This window comes from Procambarus clarkii, chromosome 16, assembly GCF_040958095.1.
Source record: "Procambarus clarkii isolate CNS0578487 chromosome 16, FALCON_Pclarkii_2.0, whole genome shotgun sequence".
Taxonomy (NCBI): domain Eukaryota; kingdom Metazoa; phylum Arthropoda; class Malacostraca; order Decapoda; family Cambaridae; genus Procambarus; species Procambarus clarkii.
In genome coordinates, this window is record NC_091165.1 from 16,101,630 (window position 1) to 16,120,455 (window position 18,826).

The window sequence follows — 18,826 nt, forward strand, 5'->3', positions numbered from 1 at the left end:
ATGTCCCTGTCCTCGCCTGCACGTCCCTGTCCTCGCCTGCACGTCCCTGTCCTCGCCTGCACGTCCCTGTCCTCGCCTGCACGTCACTGTCCTCGCCTGCACGTCCCTGTCCTCGCCTGCACGTCCCTGTCCTCGCCTGCACGTCACTGTCCTCGCCTGCACGTCCCTGTCCTCGCCTGCACGTCCCTGTCCTCGCCTGCACGTCCCTGTCCTCGCCTGCACGTCAACGGTGTCCGGCTGGCTCCTCTCACTCGACCCGACCTGTCCTCTCACTCGACCCGACCTGTCCTCTCACTCGACCCGACCTGTCCTCTCACTCGACCCGACCTGTCCTCTCACTCGACGCGACCCGTCCTCTCACTCGACACGACCCGTCCTCTCACTCGACACGACCTGTCCTCTCACTCGACACGACCTGTCCTCTCACTCGACGCGACCCGTCCTCTCACTCGACACGACCTGTCCTCTCACTCGACACGACCCGTCCTCTCACTCGACAGAACGACCTGTCCTCTCACTCGACGCGACCCGTCCTCTCACTGGACGCGACCCGTCCTCTCACTCGACGCGACCCGTCCTCTCACTCGACGCGACCCGTCCTCTCACTCGACACGACCCGTCCTCTCACTCGACGCGACCCGTCCTCTCACTCGACACGACCCGTCCTCTCACTCGACACGACCCGTCCTCTCACTCGACACGACCCGTCCTCTCACTCGACACGACCCGTCCTCTCACTCGACACGACCCGTCCTCTCACTCGACACGACCCGTCCTCTCACTCGACACGACCCGTCCTCTCACTCGACACGACCCGTCCTCTCACTCGACAAAACGACCTGTCCTCTCACTCGACGCGACCCGTCCTCTCACTCGACACGACCCGTCCTCTCACTCGACACGACCCGTCCTCTCACTCGACGCGACCCGTCCTCTCACTCGACACGACCCGTCCTCTCACTCGACACGACCCGTCCTCTCACTCGACGCGACCCGTCCTCTCACTCGACACGACCCGTCCTCTCACTCGACACGACCCGTCCTCTCACTCGACGCGACCCGTCCTCTCACTCGACGCGACCCGTCCTCTCACTCGACACGACCCGTCCTCTCACTCGACACGACCCGTCCTCTCACTCGACACGACCCGTCCTCTCACTCGACGCGACCCGTCCTCTCACTCGACACGACCCGTCCTCTCACTCGACACGACCCGTCCTCTCACTCGACACGACCCGTCCTCTCACTCGACACGACCCGTCCTCTCACTCGACGCGACCTGTCCTCTCACTCGACACACGTCAACTTTTATGCAATCGTTCTGTCCGTAAAATTTGCGGTGGTTTAGGGAAATAAATAACACAACATTGACACTTTGTTGACCTAAGATAACAAGCTATAGAGGCAGGTGGGTAGGTGGTGAGAGGCAGGTGGGTAGGTGGTGAGAGGCAGGTGGGTAGGTGGTGAGAGGCAGGTGGGTGGGTGGTGAGAGGCAGGTAGGTAGGTGGTGAGAGGCAGGTGGGTGGGTGGAGTGGTGAGAGGCAGGTGGGTGGGTGGAGTGGTGAGAGGCAAGTGGGTGGGTGGGTGGTGAGAGGCAAGTGGGTGGGTGGGTGGTGAGAGGCAAGTGGGTGGGTGGGTGGTGAGAGGCAAGTGGGTGGGTGGGTGGTGAGAGGCAAGTGGGTGGGTGGGTGGTGAGAGGCAAGTGGGTGGGTGGGTGGTGAGAGGCAGGTGGGTGGGTGGGTGGTGAGGGGCAAGTGGGTAGGTGGGTGGTGAGAGGCAGGTGGGTGGGTGGGTGGTGAGAGGCAGGTGGGTGGAGTGGTGAGAGGCAGGTGGGTAGGTGGGTGGGTGGTGAGAAGTAGGTGGGTGGTGAGAAGTAGGTGGGTGGTGAGAGGCAGGTGGGTGGTGAGAGGCAGGTGGGTGGGTGGAGTGGTGAGAGGCAGGTGGGTGGGTGGAGTGGTGAGAGGCAGGTGGGTGGGTGGAGTGGTGAGAGGCAGGTGGGTGGGTGGAGTGGTGAGAGGCAGGTGGGTGGGTGGAGTGGTGAGAGGCAGGTGGGTGGGTGGAGTGGTGAGAGGCAGGTGGGTGGGTGGAGTGGTGAGAGGCAGGTGGGTGGGTGGAGTGGTGAGAGGCAGGTGGGTGGGTGGAGTGGTGAGAGGCAGGTGGGTGGGTGGAGTGGTGAGAGGCAGGTGGGTGGGTGGAGTGGTGAGGGGCAGGTGGGTGGGTGGAGTGGTGAGGGGCAGGTGGGTGGGTGGAGTGGTGAGAGGCAGGTGGGTGGGTGGAGTGGTGAGAGGCAGGTGGGTGGGTGGAGTGGTGAGAGGCAGGTGGGTGGGTGGAGTGGTGAGAGGCAGGTGGGTGGGTGGAGTGGTGAGGGGCAGGCGGGTGGGTGGAGTGGTGAGGGGCAGGCGGGTGGGTGGAGTGGTGAGGGGCAGGCGGGTGGGTGGAGTGGTGAGGGGCAGGCGGGTGGGTGGAGTGGTGAGGGGCAGGCGGGTGGGTGGAGTGGTGAGGGGCAGGCGGGTGGGTGGAGTGGTGAGGGGCAGGCGGGTGGGTGGAGTGGTGAGGGGCAGGCGGGTGGGTGGAGTGGTGAGGGGCAGGCAGGTGGGTGGGTGGGTGGGTGGTGAGAGGCAGGCGGAGGAAGGGGGTGAGGCAGGTGGGTGGGTGGGTGGTGAGAGGCAGGCGGAGGAAGGGGGTGAGGCAGGCTGTAGTTAGGAAAGATAGGATGAAAAATCCTCTTGATAAGATTGTCCCAGCCAGGAGCCAGGCCTCGCAAATTGGTCAATTCCACCCTGGTGATCCAGCGATGACATGACGGGGTGTTCACCCTCGGGCGCTCTCACTCCCGCCACACCTCTCACACTCTCCCGCCACACCTCTCACACTCTCCCGCCACACCTCTCACACTCTCCCGCCACACCTCTCACACTCTCCCGCCACACCTCTCACACTCTCCCGCCACACCTCTCACACTCTCCCGCCACACCTCTCACACTCTCCCGCCACACCTCTCACACTCTCCCGCCACACCTCTCACACTCTCCCGCCACACCTCTCACACTCTCCCGCCACACTCACACCTCTCACACTCTCCCGCCACACACACACCTCTCACACTCTCCCGCCACACACACACACACACACCTCTCACACTCTCCCGCCACACACACACCTCTCACACTCTCCCGCCACACACACACCTCTCACACTCTCCCGCCACACACACACACCTCTCACACTCTCCCGCCACACCTCTCACACTCTCCCGCCACACACACACCTCTCACTCTCTCCCGCCACACACACACCTCTCACACTCTCCCGCCACACACACACCTCTCACTCTCTCCCGCCACACACACACCTCTCACACTCTCCCGCCACACACACACACACACACCTCTCACACTCTCCCGCCACACACACACACACACACACACACACACACACCTCTCACACTCTCCCGCCGAGTGTCTCAGAAGCAATGGGGACAAAATTGTATTGGTGATCAAGTTCTTTGTACTTACGGAATTTGTTTGATTCCCCATGAGAGGCAGAGCCACCCGGATGTTCAACACTGAAGTCAATGTAGGTGTTAGCCAGGGTTGATACGCACGTGTAGTTAGCTAACGGCAGTCTCTTTCAGCTGGGCATCTAGCTGTGGTGAGGCTTCTCTTGATGATGTTATTTTCATCAAATACCCATAATTTGGGGTAGTTCAATTATATTGGCGGCGTATTTAACTACCCCAAATTATTTGGGGTAGTTAAATACCCCGAAATTTCCATCTCTTTTAAAGGTCTGAGTGGTGTAGTGGGTTAAAGGCGTACCAGCTATGCCAGGTGTTGTGAAGCATTTGTGCTGGCTAGGGTTCGAGTCCCCTGGTGGGGGTTGTTGTTTTAAAGTTGGTTTAACTTCAAACTTGTGTGTTTAAGCAACAATATATATATATATATATATATATATATATATATATATATAGTGACGGGAAAGTGTTGGAGTGTTGATGTTCGGCAGTCCTCCAATGGCAGGTGTCAAAGCCTGGTCACAATTTAAACAAAAATATAGACTGCTTGCCTGTTGTCTGTGATAAGTTAGAGGGAGGAACACGTAAAACACAAAATATGAACAATGAAACTTTAATATATTTACTTTAAACATAAATGAAAATAAAGACAAATCTCGGGAAGTTAATTTACAGTTAAATAATAAAAGAAAATTCGAAGACAATGTGAAATACAAAATTACAATGTTAAAATGGTGCTGAGAATATCGGCTACGGCTGAAACCTCCCTTCGTATACGAGCTAATGAGCGAGTATGCCAGAGAGAGGTGTGAACCTTAAGAGCACAAGGAATATTCTGAAGTGGATTGCTGGTCAGGCTCAGACGTCGATTCGTGTAGAGGGCACGGAGGTGCTGTGTGCAGGTGCGCGGCTGGCGAGTCGCCAATCAGAGGCAGGCAAGCTGGTGAAGGGTAGTTAGCTGGTTTGATGACGAGCCGGCGCGTGGAGGGTGTGTGGAGGATATCTTGGATACGTTTTGCCTCCTGGTCAAAACGTTTTGTGCTACTGGTGACGTATCTTGAATGTAGCATCTTATACTTGTGTCTTTGGCGTAACTTAAGGTAGGGAAGAGCAGGCTCAATCTCTCTTGAAAGAGATTATCGTCACAATATATATATATATATATATATATATATATATATATATATATATATATATATATATATATATATATAATAAAAACTGGATAAGTAATAGTCTTAAGATATGTAATATTGTGCGTGCGTGCATTCTCACGCAAAATTCATTATGTGTGACTCGTGAGATAATTAATGTGCTTTTCTCTTTCCAGGTGCGTGTGGTCCTCGTTGTGTGCGTGCGTGGAGCACGCGGACAGGTGTGTGAGCACATGGAGGCCTGGCCAGGTGTGTGCTCGTTCACGGATTTTTTGGTGTTCTTCAAAATCTCTTAAGTTTTTGTGATGCGATTTTATATTGACGTCGTTACAGTGAGTTTGTGAGGCACTGTTCCCTACCAGCACTCTGTGGTACAGTGGGGGGCTACAGCGAGGTGGTGTGTTAGTTTACAGAAGCTGACTCAACTGCTGTATGTGTGACTGCCTCACACATTATCCAGTGTGTCGTCATTTTTATTCAGAAGCCGTGCATAGCCGCCGGCCAGTAAGTTGAAGGCTGTTGCCCAGCAAGTGTCATTAGCTAGCACGTTAAGGCTTGTAGCCCACTGCGCATCAGATCCCCCTTAAGGCGATCTGATAACTTTTGTTTGTTAACAACACAGAAATCATCGATAGATACAGCGATAGCAGGCGGCTTGACATCTGCGAGGCACTACACATCAAAAACTCAACACCCAGAAATCAACAGCCAATTAATGCACAACTATATTCTACCCACTTCAAGACTCCGTATCAATATAGAAGCATCAAGAGGAAATATGAGCCAATAGGCCCTTTGCAGTTACTTCCATTCTTCCCTCTCATTTATCCAATTAATACCCATTGTTCCGTGTTCTGTCTTGTGTTGGTCAAAAGTTTGTTCACCTCATCCAAAACTGTTGCAATATATCACCTCACCCAAGTGCGATTATATAAGTCAAGCTGTTTAGTGTTAGCATAAGTAAAACTCTTTTTTAGTGCTTTTTTAGTTACAGTTGTGTGTGTGTAAATTAGTCTTTGAAAATGTAATAAGTTATTACGAAACGCGTTCAAGCGTCGCGTCAGACTAGAAATAAAAATGAATTTTGGAGAATTGATTTTTCAATTACCATCGACAGTGAAAAGAAACATAAGAAATATTGAGAAAATTAATGTTAGAATTAATAATCTTACTTTTTCGGTCATATTTAACAATATATGTTTACAAGAAAGACTGCTACCAAAATATACGAATATATATATATATATATATATTTTTTTTTTTTCAAAGAATTAGTTTACACATAAAATACATTCATACTTATACTGGTTTTGGGTGAGGTGATATGGCACAAATGTTTTGGGTAAGGTCACATAGGTATGACAGATCACGAATCAATGGGTATTAAGAATATAAGAATGGAAGTAACTGCAGGAGGCCTATTGGCTCATACTTCCTCTTGTTTCTTCTCTGTTGGTTCGGGGTCTTGAAGTGGGATATATAATAATATATAAATTTTTGCCATGGGAGACGATACTAACAACGAATTCCGACTGAATCAATGCTCCCTATTATCCACGAGAAGCGACACCATCAAAGATGAACCAACAGCAGTCTTGGACACCGTTCCCACTGGGAACGTCAACAGATCCGTCACATTAGAGCGATCCACAAACTGAATACCTTTCTCTGACTCGTCTCGTCTACGTTAGACAATTTTATTAAATAATCTTGAAAACACTTACAAATCCCTTTTTTTTACGTGTCTCTCCTAATAAAATCCAAAGCAAGATTATTCCAACTCTTCCCATTGAGGGCAACACGATTGACGAGATGTAGGTAACCTCACCCCACAAGACGTGGAAGCCATATTCGAAACGGAAAACTAATATCGCGGGCAATTGTCTCGTGAAAATGTTGTATCTTGAACATTAGCCCGGCGCGGCGTTGGGGAATGTGTGGCAAAAGTTGGGGAAACTCCGCCAGTTTGTTGTCTCGACGTCCCTGGAGACGAATATTCCCAGACCAAGTCAGGAGTTAATTCCCGACGCGGCCGTCAGGGAGCTGCACCATCTGTTCCCAAACTTCATTTTATGACCGAACGTAAATGCTTCTGGTGTGAAAAGATTCCTGTGAGATGTTCTCATAATGACCCCCGAAAGCAAGTGGCGGTGAAAGAGGAGAGTAAAAATTAAAATTTAGTTCCATCTTAGTGATAGATTTGTGTTGATTACTCTATGGCCGAAAAGTGGCTGTTTGTAGGCACAGTGTTCGTTCAGAATATTTCTTCTTCTCCGTTAAATTAATAACCAACCTTTAAATTATAATATTTTGCCATCAAAATCCTTCGTGCCAGAACAACGTGCGGTTTAGTGAGGTTAGTTTATGAGAATGTCAGACGCTAGCTTAGCAGGTACGGTTTAGAAAGGTTAGGTTCCAGTGAGTGCCAGGGTTCGGTGAGTGCCAGGTTCCAGTGAGTGCCAGGGTTCGGTGAGATCGTATGATTTAGTGAAATTGAGTTTAGTAGTAACTACAGGTGACGATCACACAGAGGAAGTAAGCTCATTCTTCTCAATGTTTGCTGGCAGTTAAATTAACAAGATTCAGAACTGAGGAGTACTACAATACATTGCCAAGATGAACTCGTTCCCCAGTCTCCCGAGAAGGTCTGAAAAGTGGCTACTGAAATTTAACTCATACAAATACAAGATTGCGAGAATATGAATTGAAGGGAGGAAGCCTTAAATAGTGTATATGATGAAAGGAAGGTAATTAATTTACCACTTCTGAAAATGTGAAAGATTTGGAAGTAGACAGCTTGAGATTTAACAACACACTTACGTCACGAGAATAACGCCTACAACATATGTCATATTGACAAACATCTGTATAACCTAAGAAAAATTGGACATAGGTGTTTATATATATATATATATATATATATATATATATATATATATATATATATATATATATATATGTATGTCGTACCTAATAGCCAGAACGCACTTCTCAGCCTACTATGCAAGGCCCGATTTGCCTAATAAGCCTAGTTTTTATGAATTAATTGTTTTTCGACTACCTAACCTAACTTTTTCGGCTACCTAACCTAACTTTTTCGGCTACCTAACCTAACCTAACTTTTTCGGCTACCTAACCTAACCTATAAAGATAGGTTAGGTTAGGTAGGGTTGGTTAGGTTCGGTCATATATCTACGTTAATTTTAACTCAAAAATAAAAAAAATGACCTCATACATAATGAAATGGGTAGCTTTATCAGTTCATAAGAACAAAATTAGATAAAATCTATTAATTCAGGAAAACTTAGCTTATTAGGCAAATCGGGCCTTGCATAGTAGGCTGAGAAGTGAGTTCTGGCTACTAGGTACGACATATATATATATATATATATATATATATATATATATATATATGATTCTCATGATGCACTCTACCTCATCACCAGATGTCTGTCCCTCCCCAGGTTAACCTACTTTCTGAGGTGTTCACCATCTTACAGTAGCCAAAAACTAAGTGAGTATGACCGGTTACTGAAATCAATGCTAGAAAAAGCCCTTAACCTCTCTCTCGATGACCTACAGTGGAAACAAGCCTCTCTTCCCGTAAGACTTGGGGGCCTCGGAGTTCGAACAGCAACGCAAATCGCTGTTCCAGCCTTCCTGTCCTCCTTATCAGCATCCGACGACCTTGTGAAGGAAATTCTACCTGCCCACTTACATTAGCTGGCAGGTGTACATGATCCCAATTTTACACGCTGTGCCACAGAGTGGGCCTCTCGTGCAGGCCAATCACCATAACCACCATCCCCAAAAGCCCACAAGCAATCCAGCTGGGATGGCCCCATTGTAGACCAAGTTGCTGCAGAGTGCCTGGGTGCTGCAACAACACAACACGACATTGCTCGCCTCACAGCAGTAGCAGCACCACATGCAGGGGATTTCCTGTTAGCAACCCCAATGTCGGCAACTGGCACGCGTCTCACACCACACGCCCTCCGAATTGCTGTGGCCCTCCGCCTTGCTGCCCCAATCCACACCAGATATATGTGTATTTGCAGCGAGGTGGTGGCTGACAGGTACGGCCACCATGGCCTACTCTGCCAAAGCACAGGGGGATGGCACTCGAGGCACAGTGAAGTTAACGACATCATCAAGAGGAGCCTCACCACAGCTGGATGCCCAGCTGAAAGAGAGCCCCGTTATCTAACGCCCCGTAACTCTGATGCTCTTATTGGTCGCCCGGATGGTATCACAGTGAACCCCTGGAAGAATGGCAAGCAGTTGGTATGGGACTACACGTGCGTATCAACCCTGGCTAACACCTACATTAACCTCAGTGTTGCACAACCAGGTGGCGCTGCCACCCACAGGGAAGCAGCCAAATCCCGTAAGTATAGAGAACTGGATCACCACTACAATTTTGTCCCCATTGCTTCTGAGACACTCGGCGCCTGGGGTAAAAGTGCTACCAGTTTTTTGAAGGAACTGGGTTCTAGGCTCATTGAAACGACAAGGGACCCAAGAGCTGCAAGCTTTCTTTTCCAGCGCCTCAGTGTGGCGATACAGAGGGGAAATGCGCACTGCATCCAGGGTTCCTGCCCGCCATCTGAGGAGCTGGAGGAACTCGACAACCTATGATAACCATCTTTGTAACCCATATGTAACTCCTTTTTTGTAACAAAGTTCAAATAAAGTAAGTATATATATGTACATACAAAAGAATGGGGGTGGTAGGAGAAGATAATATTAGTGTTCAGTGAGAAACCACAAGGTCTCCTCTGAATACTTTTTATTTTCTTCTCCGAGGCTATGGGTCCCCACATTGGCACCAGAGGTGGTACCCTCACAAACTTTATATATATATATATATATATATATATATATATATATATATATATATATATATATATATATATATTATTAGTATATTTTGGTAGGGGTCTTTCTTGTTAACATGAGTTGTTGAATATGACCGAAAGGGTAAGATTAATGATTCTAGCACGAATCTTCTCAATATTTCTTTGTTTTTCTTCATTGTCGAGGGAAGTTGAAAAATTAACTCTCTAGCGTTCATTTTCACACTTTATTATGGTCTGACGCCTAGGAATACATTTCGCAAGGTACTCCTTACATTCTCAGACAAGTTTACCGTGTTTAGCACCGGATCATGTTCTCTTTGGGTGAAGTGATAAAGAACAAGTGGACATAACATAATGGGTATTAATTGGAAATTAAATGTATCAACACCGGCATCTTATGTTCATGAGGTAGGTCATTGGGTCCTGTCTCTGCATTGGCTCGGGGTCTTGAAGTGAATAGAATGTAATTATGTGTTAGCTGGTTGTTGATTGCTGGTCAGGACTTCTTGATATGTAGTTCCACGCTGATGTCCAGTCTCCTGCTGTCGTTATACCTGTCGAATATTTCAGTGTTGCTTGTCAAGATGTCTCTGGTGATGGTCTGGGTTGTGTGTGGAGATTATATGCTCCTTGATGGAGCTTTGTTGTTTGTGCATTGTTAATTGCTTAGAGAGAGAGAGAGAGAGAGAAAGAGACGTTGTTGTCTTACCTATATACTGAGATCTTTGGGTCTTACAGTCCTCAAGTCTTACAGTCTTACTCTACAAAGTTCCTTGTCGACCTGCTTCCAACCAGAGCTGTCCTCTACCTGTTGACATAAATATATCATCAACAAAGGACAAAGTCCGTCCCTCTGATGTCGGACGTTTGCAGCAGTTGAAGGACGCACTCCAGCAAAATTCGGTGTTACGTTTCAGTTACGAGATGGAGAATGATGGAAGCTGCCATTTCTAGATGTAACAGTCATGGAAAGGAATGGAGACCTTCATACTGCAGTCTACACTAAGGAAACGAACATAGGAATGTGCCTTAATGCCATTAGTGACTGCCCAGACAGGTACAAGAGGAGTGTTGTCAACGCCTACATCGACCGAGCTCTCACTCACAGCCGCGGTTGGAAGCAGGTCGACGAGGAACTCTGTAGAGTAGGGTAGATCCTAGTTAATAATGGCTTCTCTAACGGTTATGTTGGATATGTCATTAAAATAAAGGTGACACGCCATACAACCTATGGAGAAGCAACTAACAGGACAGAGGGAAACAGGAATAGATGCAACAGAGCTAGGAACAAATACATAAAAAAGGAGAGTATTGGAATGAAATTACGAGACCGATATTGCTATCAAAGCGAAAAAGTAACCTAAATTACTATATAGTCATATAAGAAGAAAAAGGACAGTGAACGGCCAAGTGAGAAGACTACGCAAAATGGGAAGGATATATACAGAAAGTGATAAGGAAATCTGAGAGGTACTAAATGCCAGTTTCTGTGGAGTGTTCACAAACTAATCTGAGCAGCTCCCAATGTTAGAAGAGGAGATGACCTTAGATGAGAGACTAACAGATATAGAGGTGACAACAGAGGAGGTAAGGAAACTACTAACAACACTGGATGAAACTAAAGCGGTTGGACCAATGTACCACCGTGGATACTAAACAGAGGCAGTACCTCAGTGTGCCTCTAGCAAGGATCTTTAGTGGGTCAATTACGAAGGGAGAATTGCTCAGTTGCTGGAATAAGGCAAATTTGGTATAAAATTTCCAGAAAGAAGACTGCTCTCGGCATTTGTCGGGAGCAGCCGTGTTCGCTCTGCTAGACATCGCTGCCTGCCCACAAGACATCCATCGCCACTATGACCCATTGAGGGGGTGGCACATGGGACCAGCCATTTGGTATCATGCTTCAGAGAGTGAAGGCTACCTTCTTGGACGACCGTGCATTAATCAAGACTGAACTACTGCAAGCCTTCACCACCATCCCCAACGTCACACCCGTCGACTTTCGTCAGGAGGGAGTGGATGTTGTTCTCTTCTACTCACAGTACGATAACTTCGACACACTTCCTATCCGCACCGCACTTGCAGATGCTAATCTCGGCCTCATTTTCTCTGGGCGGCACCTTGCTGAGAGAAGAGTCTTCATCAGGAGACCCAGCAAATGTATCACCGACCATAGCCCCCAAGGCATTGAACCTGAGAACTCTCCTGTGATGTCAACCGATCTCAGAATCCTCGATTATACCTTCGGAAACCGCTCGACCGTGAAACTGACCTTCGCCACCATAGTTGCTGCGGACCTTGCTACCACACAAGGGCTCAAGTGCATTGGTGACAAGATTCCACCAGCCCTGATCATGAAGGAACGCTATAACGATCTACAACAGTGCTTTCCAAGTGTTACCAGTACACGCACTTCACCAATAAATATCTGGAATGCGTCACCACGTGCAGCATATGCGCTGAGGACCACCAATGCACCGTCTGCATTGCTGATTTCAAACATTGTCTAATTGTGAGGTGGTTGGGGCCACTGATCAGTGCCTCCTGCCCCCAACTGGCTCCTGCTCCTTATTCAAGTTTTCTCCATCCTCGCCTCTGCCTTCCACTCCCTGCTTACCAGCTCTATGGTCCATGGAGTTGGATATATCGTCAACAGTGACGGTATCGCTAGGTGCATTCACTAGAACACTATATTGATGAATGTGAAACCGTAAAGGACTTTAGACCTCCTGGCCTCTTGTACCATCAACTGTGTAACTATTTTATTGACTCAGGTGTTCTGGACGACATCCTAACAATTTATCCAAAATTTGCTTGTCCATTTTAAAGAATGAAGAACAATTTTTATTTATATTACTTCCAAGCTGTATGACTTATGAACCTATCCCTGCCCTTGTGTGGCAGTGCACAGTACAAAGTTGTTTTCACATATCCATACATTAAAACATTGATTGTAACCATGATATATATGTGCTTCAGCCTACAGTTTAGACCTACTGTCTTATGTATGACCCTCTGTCCTGCGTGACAGTGAATACCAGCATTATCCTCACTTTAATAAGACTATCAAAATCCTCAGATTAGACAAAATTGTAATTAATTTTGTCAATAAAGATGTTAATAATAAATAAAGGTAAAGTTAGAACATCATTCAGGAACCTAAATAAGGAGGCATTTAGATAGCTGTACACCGCCATTGTGAGACCAGTCTTAGACTATGCCGCCCCATCATGGAGGCCCCACTTAAAGAAACTGGAAAAGGTTCAGAAGTTGCGATGGGGCTCTTCCCAGAATTGCGATGAATGGGACATGAAGAGCGATTGAAAGAACTTAACGATAGTAGAAAAAAATGAAAGAGGAGAAACATGACGTATGAAGCACTTCGGGGAATTGACAGAGTGGAAGTAAAGGAAATGTTCACACAATGTCACTAGAACAAGGGGGGACATGGGTGGAAGCTTAAGACTAAGATGAGTCATAGGGGGGCCTGACAGCTGAGTGGACAGCGTTTGGGATTCGTAGTCCTCAGGAACCCGGGTTCCGGGTTCTCTCCCCGGTGGAGGCGGAAACAAATGGGCAGAGATTCTTTCACTCTGATGCTCCGGCAGATACTTCCCCGGGCCGGCAGATACTTCCCCGGGCCGGCAGATACTTTCCCGGGCCGGCAGATACTTCCCCGTGCCGGCAGATACTTCCCCGTGCCGGCAGATACTTCCCCGGGCCGGCAGATACTTCCCCGGGCCGGCAGATACTTCCCCGTGCCGGCAGATACTTCCCCGGGCCGGCTGATACTTCCCCGGGCCGACAGATACTTCCCCGTGCCGGCAGATACTTCCCCGTGCCGGCAGATACTTCCCCGTGCCGGCAGATACTTCCCCGTGCCGGCAGATACTTCCCCGTGCCGGCAGATACTTCCCCGTGCCAGCAGATACTTCCCCGTGCCGGCAAATACTTCCCCGTGCCGGCAGATACTTCCCCGGGCCGGCAGATACTTCCCCGGGCCGGCAGATACTTCTCCGTGCCGGCAGATACTTCCCCGTGCCGGCAGATACTTCCCCGTGCCGGCAAATACTTCCCCGGGCCGGCAGATACTTCCCCGTGCCGGCAGATACTTCCCCGGGCCGGCAGATACTTCCCCGGGCCGGCAGATACTTCCCCGTGCCGGCAGATACTTCCCCGGGCCGGCAGATACTTCCCCGGGCCGGCAGATACTTCCCCGGGCCGGCAGATACTTCCCCGGGCCGGCAGATACTTCCCCGGGCCGGCAGATACTTCCCCGGGCCGGCAGATACTTCCCCGTGCCGGCAGATACTTCCCCGTGCCGGCAGATACTTCCCCGGGCCGGCAGATACTTCCCCGGGCCGGCAAATACTTCCCAGTGCCGGCAGATACTTCCCCGTGCCGGCAGATACTTCCCCGTGCTGGCAGATACTTCCCCGGGCCGGCAGATACTTCCCAGTGCCGGCAGATACTTCCCGGACTTTCTCTGCAAACTGTCACCACAAAAGAAATATATTACGTCTCCGAAACTTTTAACTTTACAAGTATTTTTCCCCTGTGAGTAATTTTCTTTGTGGTTTGCCTCGCGGAGAACCCGCTCCTGTTTTGCTCCTGTTAACCGCGGGCTGCGTTAGTCCTGTCAACCCCGGTCTGCGTCACTCCTGTTTTCTTCCTGTTAACCGCGGGCTGCGTCACTCCTGTTTTCTTCCTGTTAACCGCGGGCTGCGTCAGTCCTGTTTTCTTCCTGTTAACCGCGGGCTGCGTCAGTCCTGTTTTCTTCCTGTTAACCGCGGGCTGCGTCAGTCCTGTTTTCTTCCTGTTAACCGCGGGCTGCGTCAGTCCTGTTTTCTTCCTGTTAACCGCGGGCTGCGTCAGTCCTGTTTTCTTCCTGTTAACCGCGGGCTACGTCAGTCCTGTTTTCTTCCTGTCAACCTCGGTCTGCTACGGGCCTGTTAACACCCAGTTGCGTCTCTACTCTAGTGTTCTTCACAAAGTCTACTCCAAGTCTTCGCTTTATCATTACTGAATGTTAGATCAGCACCCAGAGCGTAGTGCCGCCGTAGGCCTACTGATCCGTGAGAGGCGGGTCATCTCTGCAGCCAATCACAACCACGCATATATCTATCTGCCCAGCCAATGTAAACGTGAGGATAGGGTTTCCCGCCCATTCTCTCTCAATATACCCCCCCCCCCCTCTCCCCTGTCTCACTTCTTGCCACTCTCTGCCCTCTCAACCTGCGCCCTCATGGTCTCTTCCCCCTGTTTATCTTCCTGTTTGCCGTGGTCGACCCGGTCGCTCTGAAGGCCTCTATTTCTGAATGTATATTTGTCTGTCCTTTCACTGATTACCTCTCTCTCTCTCTATATATATATAAACATAATATATCAGTTTACCATTGACGTGTGTGTCATCCGCAGGTGAGAGGAGCTTAATAGTGTGAAATATTAACAAATATGATAAGTAGCTGATTTGTCATGCGGAAGGGGCGAGGCTTGAGAAAGCCTTTAAGGTTGTCTTTGGATCGTCTGTTTTATGCTACCACGGGCAAAGTGTGAATAGCAGATCGTTTATTAATTTCGCCTAGCTCAGTGGATAATGGTGTATACTACAATAAAAAAATATTTTTCAAAATTTAATACTAGCGACTCTAACCAGCCTATGTCCGCCCTGTACTCCAGACCATTCCCTTGCAAAGTTTTGAGAGGGTAGCCACAAGCGTCTAGCTCTCAGCCTTAGACAGACAGACACGTTCTCTTGTTGACATACATTGACCTCCTTGTCCTGACGTCATGCGAACAGTTGATTTATGTAAACATTACAGCCAAGGGGGGTTTAAGCACTGCTGACTCCACATCGAATTTATAGCCTTGGTTGTCAATTATGATCCACGTTGCTGTTATTGATGGCATGTTGTCATGAGCAATGTTGCTGTTACCATTATTGATGACAAGTGATTTATGGAACAGTTATGGAACTCTTAACAGAATCGTATGACGGGGAGAATTAGGATAGATCTATATCAAATGTTACAAAATATGGCTGAGTAGTGTCGTGAGGATCATCCTGGAAATTGATATGAAAATTAAACTCGTAACACACTCCGATGAAACGTGTTATTCCCATTGTAGTCTTATAATTATGTATATCAAATTATATACCATATATAATACAAATAGATGACATGCAGTAAAGCCTTAATTGCATATTTTTTGTGGGGGGGGGACAAGGGGGGGAACATGAATTGAAAACGTGTACACATCGGTGGAATTATTTAGTCAAGGAAGCCGTGATAAGGGAGTTTAGGAGAGAAGGTTAAAGGAACTAGTGAATCTGAACGCTGGCACAAGGCGATTGAAACCGATAACCCCCAATATTTATGAACGAGGAAAATGTGGGCGAGGGTAAGGAGCCGCAAGTGCCAGCAGTGCCACGAGTGTGTGGGTGCCAGTCCCAGCAGTGTGTGGGTGCCAGTGCCAGCAGTGCCAGCAGTGTGTGGGTGCCAGTGCCAGCAGTGTGTGGGTGCCAGTGCCAGCAGTGTGTGGGGGCCAGTCCCAGCAGTGTGTGGGTGCCAGTCCCAGCAGTGCCAGCAGTGTGTGGGTGCCAGTGCCAGCAGTGTGTGGGTGCCAGTGCCAGCAGTGTGTGGGTACCAGTGCCAGCAGTGTGTGGGTGCCAGTGCCAGCAGTGTGTGGGTGACAGTCCCAGCAGTGTGTGGGTGCCAGTGCCAGCAGTGTATGGGTGCCAGTCCCAGCAGTGTGTGGGTGCCAGTGCCAGCAGTGTGTGGGTGCCAGTGCCAGCAGTGTGTGGGTGCCAGTGCCAGAAGTGTGTGGGTGCCAGTGCCAGCAGTGTGTGGGTGCCAGTGCCAGCAGTGTGTGGTGCCAGTGCCAGCAGTGTGTGGGTGCCAGTGCCAGGATGACCCACCCAGCGGGTTTTCGTGCTATTCACGTTGCTCTGAATGTTGTTTTCAGAGCAACATCATATCCGCATTTATTGTGTAAATGAGAATATGATGACCAAACCATACGTGAGAAAATGGGAAATCACCGATGTTTCGGTCCGTCCTGGACCGTTATTTAGTCATAGCGTGATTTGATTCGGTCCAGGATGGACCGAAACGTCGTCGTCTCCACATTTTCTGACGTGTGGTTTGGTCGTCACATCTTCAGCCTCGTTATTGTGACTCCTCGTCTGCAAACCAGTAGAATGTTACATTATTGTTTCCCGACGAAAACTGTTAGACCTTAAGGGCACAAGCCGTTTATTGTTAGACCTTAAGGGCACAAGCCGTTTACTGTTAGACCTTAAGGGCACAAGCCGTTTACTGTTAGACCTTAAGGGCACAAGCCGTTTATTTTTATCGATTAATATCATATATATATATATATATATATATATATATATATATATATATATATATATATATATATATATATATATATATATTCATGTTTTGATTTGTTTCAATTATCATTTTACATAATTACACAACTGGAAGTTTCATGTATGTTTGAACGTTGGATGTCGACAGCTTGACACAGTCATCCTCTGGTTCATACACTAGCATTTTAACCCATTCTTAAATTGCCCATTTCCTGTTAGTTATACTGGGTATTGTGCAGAGACTGATTGTTGTTCTCGTGTGACTGTCCTCTCGTCAGCCGTACCACCGCTACTTGTCCTCCTACGAAGAACGCCGCTTATCGCTCGTATGCGTTGCATAAGGCTAAAATTGTCATACTAGAAAATGGAAGCGGCTCGCGAAAGTGACGTACTGTCTGTCCCGTTTTCTGTTTTGGGTCCTCTGGTAGGTTAGGTAGCCCGTCCTAAGGTTTCCCATCGTTAAGAAAATGGTCAGTTTAAAGTGTTCTCTCCTAACCAGGAGAGGACAGTTTAAATTGACCGTCAAGAGAGAGCGGAGTTACGGGCTCACCATAGCCCGTGCTACATGGACACTTAGTTCTGAGTAGCTAAATCTGAAACAAGAGAGAGCGGAGGCAGCGGCGGGTGGCCCACACATCCCGTGTTTACAAAACCTACTTTATCACTAACATCATTCAGTAAACAAAAGCATGACACTCGTACACTAACTAGGCCGCGTGGGTGATATTATAAGTATTTAATCATTCTTACTGATCACTTGCCGTCACTAGGCTGCCATGTGAAATATATTCCCGCATGTCTTCCACACCGCCTCACAACACCGCCTCACAACACCGCCTCACAACACCGCCTCACAACACCAGCCTCACAACACCGCCTCACAACACCGCCTCACAACACCGCCTCACAACACCGCCTCACAACACCGCCTCACAACACCGCCTCACAACACCAGCCTCACAACACCGCCTCACAACACCGCCTCACAACACCGCCTCACAACACCGCCTCACAACACCGCCTCACAACACCGCCTCACAACACCGCCTCACAACACCGCCTCACAACACCGCCTCACAACACCAGCCTCACAACACCGCCTCACAACACCGCCTCACAACACCGCCTCACAACACCGCCTCACAACACCAGCCTCACAACACCAGCCTCACAACACCAGCCTCACAACACCAGCCTCACAACACCAGCCTCACAACACCAGCCTCACAACACCGCCTCACAACACCAGCCTCACAACACCAGCCTCACAACACCAGCCTCACAACACCAGCCTCACAACACCAGCCTCACAACACCAGCCTCACAACACCAGCCTCACAACACCGCCTCACAACACCGCCTCACAACACCGCCTCACAACACCGCCTCACAACACCAGCCTCACAACACCGCCTCACAACACCGCCTCACAACACCGCCTCACAACACCGCCTCACAACACCGCCTCACAACACCGCCTCACAACACCGCCTCGATCACAACACAGCCTCACAACACCGCCTCACAACACCGCCTCACAACACCGCCTCACAACACCAGCCTCACAACACCAGCCTCACAACACCGCCTCACAACACCAGCCTCACAACACCAGCCTCATAACACCAGCCTCATAACACCAGCCTCACAACACCAGCCTCACAACACCAGCCTCACAACACCGCCTCACAGCACAGCCTCACAACACAGCCTCATAACACCAGCCTCACAACACCGCCTCACAACACCGCCTCACAACACCGCCTCACAACACCGCCTCACAACACCGCCTCACAACACCGCCTCACAACACCGCCTCACAACACCGCCTCACAACACCGCCTCATAACACAGCCTCATAACACAGCCTCATAACACAGCCTCATAACACAGCCTCACAACACCAGCCTCACAACACCGC

General features: G+C 49.1%; 1 protein-coding gene across 1 annotated transcript; it reads left to right on the forward strand.

The window, feature by feature from the left end:
- LOC138365244 (mucin-17-like) lies at positions 1-1,356 on the forward strand. Its single transcript, XM_069325513.1, has one exon. The coding sequence runs from the start codon at positions 1-3 to the stop codon at positions 1,354-1,356; it is 1,356 nt and encodes a 451-aa protein (XP_069181614.1).
- The last annotated feature ends 17,470 nt before the right edge of the window (positions 1,357-18,826 follow it).